This window comes from Ambystoma mexicanum, chromosome 4q (assembly GCF_040938575.1).
Source record: "Ambystoma mexicanum isolate Mex_15411 chromosome 4q, UKY_AmexF1_1, whole genome shotgun sequence".
Taxonomy (NCBI): domain Eukaryota; kingdom Metazoa; phylum Chordata; class Amphibia; order Caudata; family Ambystomatidae; genus Ambystoma; species Ambystoma mexicanum.
This window is the reverse complement of record NC_090928.1, coordinates 431,295,886-431,306,331: the sequence shown is the minus strand read 5'-3', so window position 1 is coordinate 431,306,331 and position 10,446 is coordinate 431,295,886. Positions and strand designations below refer to the sequence as shown.

Genomic DNA, 10,446 nt, shown 5'->3' with positions numbered 1-10,446 from the left:
ATCAGGTCTGGTATCCTCTCAGTTTCACATTCCACCTGATTCATATGGACACTTACAGAAAAGTAACTAGCTAGATTTATCGGATTAGGGTAAACAAACTAGTTTCCTCAGTCAATTTGTGCCAATGTGTTATTTCACAGAAATAAGAACAAGTGATTAAAAACATTGCTGTGAAAAAGATCCACAGACATCACAATATGGATCCCCGTTAACCCCAAAATGTCAAGCAACTGCAAATAAAGCTTTCCCTTAGAGAAAGTTACAAATTAGGAGCATTGTTCGAAAAATAGGAAACCATAACAATATACAGAATCATATTGAACAACATAATAGTGCTTTCAACAGATGGCTTCCTCAGCATGGACACAGCAAACATTAGCACAAGAAAATTTTATTAGGAAATGGATGTCTTTAGGATCAGGTGCAACATAGTATAATTCCTTATGTAGAATATCTCACACACCAAAATCAATGCTCAGCCTTGATTTTTTAAATTGATTTTTTATTTAGTGTGCTTCAGTTTAAATAACTTTTCACACAAAGTTGTGATTAGGAGGAATTTTCGGGTTTTGTTTCTACCGTGTTTTGAGTTTTACGAATTATTGATAGCATTGTTTTAGAATTGTTGAAATGAATTGTGTTGTATTGAGTATTTATGTGTGAAAAGTTATTTAAACTGAAACAAACACACACACACACACGCACACGCACACGCACACGCACAAAAGAAAATAAATGCTCAGTCTTGTTTGATGCTGTTGGTTTGTTTCCTGGTAGGATCTAGACTGCTTCCTTCAAATAGAAGTTTGTTTTTCATTCCTTCCTGAATCATTTTTTGTTGCACCCTCAGTTTTGCATTATTGACTCTGCAATACATCCTAAAACGGAGAAAAACAAAATGTTACAAATTGCAGTTTATGCGCGCGCACACACAGCTATTCAAAAAGTATGCATATCAGGTAATTTTATTTGATCAAGCTAGCACACTCATACAGGACAAGACATAGCCAACAGCGAAAATAATTTCTCCTCCTGTAATGTCGCATTTGAAAATCTGAGGAACAACATTATGTAAGTTTAATGGTGATCCATACAAAGCTTCTCAAGTAAACGTAAAATGTTGAAACTGTCCAGTTTTCGAAATCAGTGACATTGAGTAGTAAAGATCTAGCCAAAAGCTCTTTACATCAATAGAGCTAGCATGGCAGAATCAATGAGAAACACCACAGTTCCAGAACAGAATATGCATCTCCACAACACCAAGAAAGTTATGATGGGTTTAAAAAAGGTTGGAAAAAGAACCCTTTCATCTGAAATGTGAAAGCACAAAGTCCATTTGGGCCAAGTCACACATTCCACAACACACATTGTAGCCATCGCTTTAAGTTCACCACCAGTTTTGAGTCACAACAGCAAGGCATTGTGGGTATGCAAATTAGCTCAAATGCAAACCCTTTTCTCCAGGAAATTGTCTTTGTCCAAGAGGGCAGTGCTACTTTATACATAGCTTAATCAACCCAAGACAGACATTTGCAAGACTGCTTGCTGTTGTGGCTCAGAACTGGAGGTGAACTTCCAGCAATGGCTACTAGGGGTGTTGTGGAATATGTGACTTGGCTCAAATAGACTTTCCTACTTTTACATTTCAGGTGAAAGGGTTTTTTTAAAAACCTTTTTAAACCCACCATAACTTTCTTGGTGTTGTGAAAACATGGCCAAATGCTCCAACCACAAGGCTGTCGGCACTATACTGCACTGATGATCCTTAATAAGAGTGAAACCAGGTATGTAGTTGTCCTGGCAGCTTTGTAAAAGTCTGTCTTGATTAAGCTATGTATAAAGTAGCACTGCCCTCTTAGACAAAATTCCCTGGAGAAAAAGATTTGCATTTTAGCTAATTTGCATACCCACAATGTCTTACTATTGTGGCTCAGAACTGGAGGCGAACTTCCAGCGATGGCCGTTAGGTGGTGTTGTGGAATGTATGACTGGGCTCAAAAGGACTCTCCTATATTGGCTACATTACTCACCATAATCGTATTTCTGATGCTTTTATCTGCTTAGATTCACATGCTACGCATAGGCCAAAATCTAGTGGAAGCTGCGGAGTATTACAGTTGTTGTTTTCGAAACTCGAAAAGGGACATCGACAGGGTGTGCCAGTAATACTATCCCTAGTGTGTTGTCCACTGTACCCATGGTCTTCCACGCATCGAGGTCCCTCAGATTGTTTTGTTCTGACATGAGGTAGCATGAGTACAGGTGTATCCAAGCAGATAAATATCAGAAAAGCTCACATACCATCTATGCACCTTCTCTCAGGGGAGGAAGGGTGGGCACATGTGAATCTAAGCAGATACAAGCATCAGAATTACGATGAGTAAGGTATCCCTTCTGAGACTTGTGGAATCTGCTTAATTAGATGCTATGCATAGATTAGCGAGCAGTGTTAGGAGAAGGTGGTGGGTTGTGAGAAGGATCAGTGGCAAATAGATGTTTTAGAACTACTTGTCCCACCGGTGTATCTGCTTTGGCATGAGTGTCAATGCAGTAGTGCTGAGTGAAAGTGTGCATTGAGCTCCATGTAGCTGCTTTGCAAATGTCATATAAGGGGACATTGGTGATAAATGCCAGAGTAGCTACTGTGCTCCTTGTGGAGTGAGCTCTTGGTGTGAAAGGCAGTGTATTGTTTGACAATGAATAGCACAGTTTTATGCATCCGACTATTCTTCTGGAGATGGCATTTCTGGAAATGCGGTCTCCTTCTCTGCCTGGTGCTACAGAGACAAACAGTTGGTCTGTTTTCCTAAGCGGTCTGGTCTTGTCTACATAGTAAAGGACCGCCCTCCTCACATCCAGTGTGTGGAGCTTTACCTAAGTGGAGCTAGTTGGGTTCTGGAAGAAAGCTGGCAGCTCAAAGGATTGGTTCACGTGGAATTTGGAAAAGAACTTCGGAGAGAACATAGGATGTGCACGTAGAACCAATTTGTCCTTGTGTATGGCAAAGAAAGGGTCCTGCACTGACGATGCTTGTAACTCACTAACTCTTCTTATTGAAGTAATAGCCACTAAGAAGGCAGTATTGTATGTCAGTGTTTAAGACTCAACATATGCATACGCTCGAATGGGGGTCCATGAGCTTTGCGAGTACTACATTGAGACCCCAGCCTGGCGGTGGGTTTGAAATTGGAGGTTGGAGTCTCTTTACTCCCTCCATAAATGCGTTAATGACTAGAATTTTCCACCACAATACCTTAACATGGAGAGGTGGTGTATGCTGATAAAGCCATCAGGTGGACCTTTATGGAGTTGAATACTAACCCCGAGTCTAGCATGTGGAGTATATCATTTAGAATTTGAGCAGGAGTACATTCTATGGAATTTATTTGTTTAGACTGGCACCACATTACAAATCTCATCTACTTGTCAAAATAACAGTGTCTGGCGTTTGGTTTATGCGCCTCTGAGAATATCCATACACCGTTGTTGTAGTAGATTAAGGCGTCCGAACTCTACGACCTCAGGAGCCATGCTGGATACCATGGCTGCCTTGCCCACATGGGAATAACTATGATGAGCGTCATCTGTTTTCTGTGAATCTTGTTCACTCCTCTGCTCATTAAAGGAGTCGGTGGGAGGAGTGTAAGCAAATTTCCCTGACCAGTTCATCCATAGGGCGTTTCCCTTGGAATCTGGTTGTGGGAACCTAGATGCAAAGTCTGGGCATTGCTTGTTTTCTTTTGTAGCGAACAAGTCTAGTGTAGGATAACCCCACTGTGAGAAGATGTGGTCTACGATACTTGTGTTTAGTTGCCACTTGTGATCCTCTGGTAGGGAATCTCTGCCTAGAGAGTCTGCTAGAGTGTTGAGTATCCCTGGAACGTGTTGGCAGGATAGGAACATCCCCCGTTTGAATGCCTATCTCCATATTTTCTGTGCCAGCTTGGACCAACCTGGAATGTGTGTGCCCACCTGCTTGTTCACATAGAAGTGCAGTGGTGCTGTCTGTTAGGATTTGAACCAACTGGTTTGTTAGCTGCGCTTCGAATGCTTGAAGCGCTTTGAATACTGCTAGGAGTTCCAGCAGTTGATGTGGTTCTGTGCAGTGATGTGAGTCCACAGACCATGTGCTGTTTGGTGAAGGTAATGTGCCTCCCACCCGGAGAGTGATTAGTCTGTTGTAACGATCGCTTGCGCTTCCGGGTTGTGGAAGGGTTTTCCCTGCAATAGGTTTTCCTTTGTCCACCAGTGTAGGTTTTAAATGCACGACGCCATCATGCCTAGTAGTCACATTGCTTTGCGTACGCTTCTGGCGACCAGCTTGATACAGCAGTATTTGCATGTTTTAAACCCTTTCCATAGATGGAAAGGCTAACCCTGCTTCCGTGTTTAAGACAGCTTCTAGGAACACTTTTGTTGTGTTTGGCACACGGCTTGACTTTCTCTTTTATTGAGAAGTCCAATAGGAAGAGAAGTTTTATGGTACTTTGCGTGCCTTGCTTGCATTGCAACGATGGGGTGATTCCGCTGTGATCAGCCAGTCGTCCAAGTAGGGGTACACTGGGATTGCCTCCCTGTGCAAGTGTGCCACCACCACCGCCAGTACCTTGGAGAATATCCTTGGAGCAGACGCTATTCTGAAGGTTAGCACCTTAAATTGGTAGTGCTGGTTTGAAACGCAAGAGTTTTGTGTGCTGGGAACATTGGAATATGACAATAGGCATCTTTCATATCCACTGTTGCCATGTAGTCTCCCTGCTTTAGCAGGGGGAATAACCGCTTGTAGCGTTGTCATGCAGAATTTTTGTGGCTTTGGGCACAAGTCCAACCCTCGGCGCTTAGATAGATCTTTTTTGGCACAAGGAAGTAGGTTGAATAACTACCCTTGTTTACCTCGTTCGCTGGTACTATTTCTATGACGTCCTTGAGTAGCAGCGTGCTGACCTCTTTCAGAGGGATGTGCTGTTCTTCCTTCATTGAATTGATTTTCTCTGACGCAGTGATGGTTTTTGGAGGAGTTCCACACAATAACCTCCCGCTACCGTCGATAGCACCCACTTGTCCGTGGCGATTCCCTCCCATGCGTGGGTGAAGTGTGAAATGCGTTCTACTACTGGAGAGGCATATGGGGGGGGGGGGACCTGCAGCAGGCTTTCCTTGCTTGGGAGGTGTACCTCCACCTCTGGATGTGGAGGAACCTTGACCCGCCGCGAGATCGGCGCTGGTGTCTTTGGCGTCCCTGTGAGGCTTGGCCATGGTTGTTATTCCAGGAAGAACCATGACCCTGTCCGTAACCAGAGCCTCTCGGAGTTTTGGCCACGAAACTGGCAAAAATTGCTCCCGCCTTTCTGGCCTGGTGGTTTGTTCGTCAGCTGGCCCAGAGATTATAGGGTGTCATATTCCTCCTTGGAGTACTTTCATGCATCTTCTACGGCTTTGCCAAATAAGACTGTAGGTTCCACCGGCATATTAAGTAGCATAGCTTGGGTCTTACGTTTGAATCCAGACTAGCGTAGCCATGCGTGGTGCTAGATTATGGTCCCTTCAGCAATAAGCCTGCTCACATTGTCTGTGGCATCAAGGTTGTTTTTAATGCAGCTGGATGTTGCTTTGCCTCAGCTGCTACCAGGTCTAGTTGTGACTTTAGAGGCTCGGGAGCAGAAGCTATGCGGGTAGTTATCTCGTCCCATTTGTGGCAATTATAGTTTGCCAACAGCGTTGAATTATTGGCGATACTAGTTTGGAAAGCTGGCGAAATCACTACGTTCCTCCCCATAGCATAGAGATTTTTGCTCTCCTTGTCTGTGGGTGCCTCTGAAGAGGCTAGCAGTGTTCCTGCCCTTTTATGGGTTGTGGTAACCCACAAGCAAATCTGGCTTAAGCTGGCCACTGATGTATAGCGGGTCAGACGGAGCTGGGCTGAAAGGTTTTCTCTACCTGCGGGTTTACTGCCCGTGTCTGGTTTGGTGTCTCCAGGGAAGGTTGAATCCTTCTTTGGATAGATTGCAGAATAGGGATGAATTGGGTGGCAGCTTTTTTGTCCTCCAATATTCTTCTCTGAAGTCCTGGTCTAGCTGAGGCTCTTGTGTTTCGATACCAACGTGTTCAGCTGCCTTAATTAACATTTTATTATGGAGAGGCAGATTGTCCACTGGCAAATCGGCCTCTGGTGAGTCCTGCTGAATTGGTGAGGAGAGGCTCCTCCTCCTCCTCCTCATCATCATCATCATAATAAGTGTGTTGGTAGGTTTCATCATCATCAGTGTGGACATCATACAGATCACCTTGTACTGGTTGGACTGACTTGGAACAGGGAGAATATCAGGGCAAGCTTTCCTTCGCTGGGAGCTGGACGCCTCAGCTGTAGGAGGTGTAGTTTGAAGGTTCTGGGATGCTTGTGGGTTTCTTTTTCGAAATAAAATTGTCCATAAAGGTAATCCTGTCTATGTCTTCTGCAGTCCATGAGGCTGAACTAGGAATGATACCAGGGAACTGAGGGGTAGAGTCCTGTCCTAGGGGTGCAGGATGGCCCTGGGGTGTAGATTTGGCTGCAGCATGAGGCTGGCCCTTGTTCTTTAAGGCTTCTGCCAGGGAACGTTCCTCCCGAGGGACAGAGTGTTTCTCCCTATGGATAGGGGTAGAGTTGTCCTTAGACTTTTCTTTATGATTGGGGCTCTTGGAGGAGTGTTTGGACTTTAGCAGGCTCTCAGGGATGTGCTTTTTCACCAGGTACGTTAAACTTGAGTTTTTAAGAGCTTACAGCCGTTGACGTGGGGCGTAGACTTCGGCAGTGGGACGAACCACAGCCTCGTCTCCTGACGTTTGGCCGGTCAGTCAGTGTTTTGGGGACGGCATCTTCTTTGTCTCTAGTGTTAGGCAGAATTATATGCAGTACCCTTTGGGAACACCACACACAATTAAGACTACAAGTGACAGTACAATTTCACCTTTGGTACAAGCCGTACTACACAGTTAAAGTGGTAGCAGTAGCAGAGCAGCCAGACGTATCTCAAGAGTAAGTGAGCAGTATCAAATAGTTACACAAAGGACAGCAATTACTATGATTCAGGCAAACACTGACTCAAGGTTTTCTAAGTAAAATACATATTTATTTACTCAACAGTTGTATAACATTTCACTATTCTAAGCAAGTAAAAAAAATTAAAAGAATTCAATCATAAATACACCACACCACTTCCCTTAAATTCTAGACAAGTTAAGCTCACAAAATGAAGTGGGAGCAAAAGAACTAGCAATTTAAAAGGGAGGGAAAGTCAGTTATTAGAAATTAAACCAAACCAACAGGTAACTCTGGGCAATTGAACAAGAGAAGCTACAGTGAGGAGATCAGCTAGAAAACGCTTAGGACCAAAGTCAATGGGTCAAAAGTCTTTTGCTCACGATCACACAGTTCAGTGTAGTTCGCGGTAAAGTTTGTGGCACGGACTCCAGACGAGGTTGGTTGGTAGAAAAGTTAGTTCAAAGAGAAGGACAAGCCCTCGGATTTGCAAAAGATTTTGAACACTTTCACCGCGGTTGAATGAAACGGACAACCGGATTTGCACTGTACCATGAAACGGAGAGGGAGCTGTAGCTGCAGTGGACGTTCCTAGTAGTTCCTGCAGGCTCACGGTTCCTGAAGCGACTGTCGGACTGACACGAAGCAGGAAGACTGGAGGGTCCCGAGCCACCCAGGGAAGAAGCCAGCAACAGAGCCAAACAACGAATAAAAGGTGTGCTCCTTAAAACCCAAACAGGGTCAGACCTTCCTGGCTATCCGGCCCACTGTAGCCCTGTACAGCAAATTCGACCAGAGAAGAGGTCCTGGCTTGCAGTTTGGGCAAACTGGTTGGTCCCACCAGCTCAATGGAAGAAGTTTCCTGGAGAATCTTCTCTGTTGTCGGATTCTGAAGATTCAGACCTGCAGCAGGGCTTCACTAGGCGGTTCAGTCATAGGGGTCCTCTTCTTCCAGTTCCTTGTTGGTTCTTTCGTTCCAGTGGCGAATCTGCTTTTCCAGTCCCAGAGACCTGCTTTTTTGCCGTTTTCCCCCCATTCATACAGCCTGGCTGTCAATCACACAGCAGGGTGGCTGGCCTTGCAAGGCCAGTCCCCTTAGCCAATCAGACAAGAGTGTGACTTGGGTTACCAAGGGAACCCATGGCAGGGGTCCGAAGATCCCTCCCTCACATCCTGCCTGCCTAGACTTTCAGGCGCCTTAAGGAGGGCTTCTGTGCAGAAGCCTGCGAAAAGACAGCGAACAAAAGAATCATCCCCAGTTTGGCACGCTGTCATGATCTCTGCTTCCAAAAGGTCAGGGTTTTCCCCAACTCCCTTGGAAGCAGATCCATAACCCAGGTTCCGAGTGCCAACCAGTCCCAATTGGGACCTTTTGGACCCAGTCCTGGCGCCAGTGGCACCAGGCTCATAAATATGCCCAGTCCCAGCGCTGGAAGCGCCAGGCTCATAATGCTTGGGTGGACTTACCTGCAGCAGACCATGCTGCTTACTTGCCTGCCAGTTGAGCCTCTGATCCTCTTCTGTTTGGAACTACTTTTCCTGTTGGGTGGGGCAGGAGCCACTCCCTAGATTCAGAACACTGGAACTCTTCTGGAAAGCAGGAACTCTTTTCTTACCTAGGCGTGGCTGTGGAAGGAGACACCTAAGCACTACAGGAGGCTATTTAAACCACACCCGATGGATGAATCTTGCTTTGCGTTATTCTGCATCCTCTGCAGCAGAACGCTCATCGTGTCTTCTGCATCTGATCCTGGGCCTAAGGAAAAAGGCTTACCATCCTGAATCCAGTCTTCAGCAACACCTATAAAGACAAGAAAGAACAGGTTAGCATTACGGTCTTCAGTGACAGCTCTTCACTTACCTGGTCCATCGGCTGTCACCAACGCCTCGCGCTGCATTCCGGCATCTGAAAGACAAAGGCTTACCTACTCTTCGTGCGCTCCGGAGGTCTTCACACTGCATTCCGGCATCTGAAAGACAAAAGCTTACCAACTCTTTGCACGCTCCGGAGGCCTTCGGCGCTGCATCCCGCATCTGAAAGACAAAACAAGGTGCGTTTAAAGACATTGGGGAACTTTAATACTCACGTGCCATTACTCCTTTCCACATCTAACCCAGTGGGTATTCCGGCACCCGGGCCGCTCCGAACTTGTACCTGCAAAATAAAAAGACAGTTAGAGCGCATTGTGAAGCAGGCAACAAGCGCTTACTTACGTGCTTCCAGGCGCTTCTATTCATCACACGGGCTCCATCTTCAACTCACTTCAGCCCGTCATCGCCGGAACCCTGCAAAACAAGAAACATCATTACTAAAGACTTTAAAGACATTAGAATTACTCGAAACTTACCGTTCGTGCAGTAAACGACGGACAGCAGTCCTCTGAAGTCAAGAGGCCTGCTCCCCTTATCCAGTGAAGAAACTGGTTACAGCACCCTGCCCCGAGGCAGATGGAGAGCACGGCGTTCACTTACCTAAGGTGAGAGCGTTAACCTTTGGGGTTCTACAGCAGAAGAGAAAGGGAAGAAGAGAGAGACATTCAATAACCCAGTTCCTTAATCCCATATTTTCTATCTGCTGACATCTTACCCTTCGAGTCAGACATACAGTGCACAGAGGTCCAGCCCAAAGAGCCAGCCGTGTGTTACACATCACCTTTGAAGATACGGTATACGCCCAGTCAAGACCGGCGCCTCTACGGGAATCAGGTGAGCGTTACACACGCAGAGAAAAACACAAGAAAGACTAACAAAAAGAAATGGTGACAAAACCCAGCCGGAGCCAAAATAAAATGTATTTGGTCAAGCGGGTCTATGTTCGAGGGTACTATAATAGTCCAAAGCATACACGTTTATATAAGATAACCGCGGTAGAAAAGTTAGGGTAGTTACCACTGCCACCAGCCAAGTCTTAATGTTAAGGGAGCGAAACAAGGCTCCAAGAAGCACAGACAAAAAGAATTAACCCTTTCCAACACGCCATGTAAGATGGGGTGTACTGGGTCTGTGGTTTAAAAGAGACTACATAAAGTTAATGGCAACTTTACATGTTTCTGGGGGACAGCAGTCAGCCCCAGAAAAATGGAGTCAGTGGGAAGTCTAAAAGACATCCCTGTGTTACTGCACTGAGGGTGCTGTGTAACACACATGAAAAGGGGTGCTCATGGAGTAGGTGAGGCTCCAGAGCCCAAGAAAACACAAAATGGTAAAAACACACATGGCAAAACACATGTAAGAGTGGAAAAAAAAGGTTCACACTCTTACCAGGTGCAAAAAATAAATCTTAGAAATCCAACAAAGCTGCTGAGGGACTCATTAGGTAAGAGAAATAAGCCATTTATGAGAATTCTCCCTAACATCTTGACTTACGTGCCTGTCATGGGGCGATCTGGGCACTCAAGGTCCCGAGGACAGGGATTATGTAGACCTCC

General features: G+C 45.5%; 1 protein-coding gene across 1 annotated transcript in view; it reads right to left on the bottom strand.

Moving 5' to 3' along the window:
* Positions 1-375: 375 nt before the first annotated feature.
* COX20 (cytochrome c oxidase assembly factor COX20) overlaps positions 376-10,446 on the bottom strand; it is a gene marked incomplete at its 5' end in the record, with an annotated part of 328,320 nt that continues 318,249 nt past the window's right edge. The window contains one exon of the mRNA XM_069608008.1: positions 376-878. Coding sequence (XP_069464109.1) covers positions 740-878 — 139 coding nt within the window. The remainder of the gene's footprint in view (positions 879-10,446) is intronic.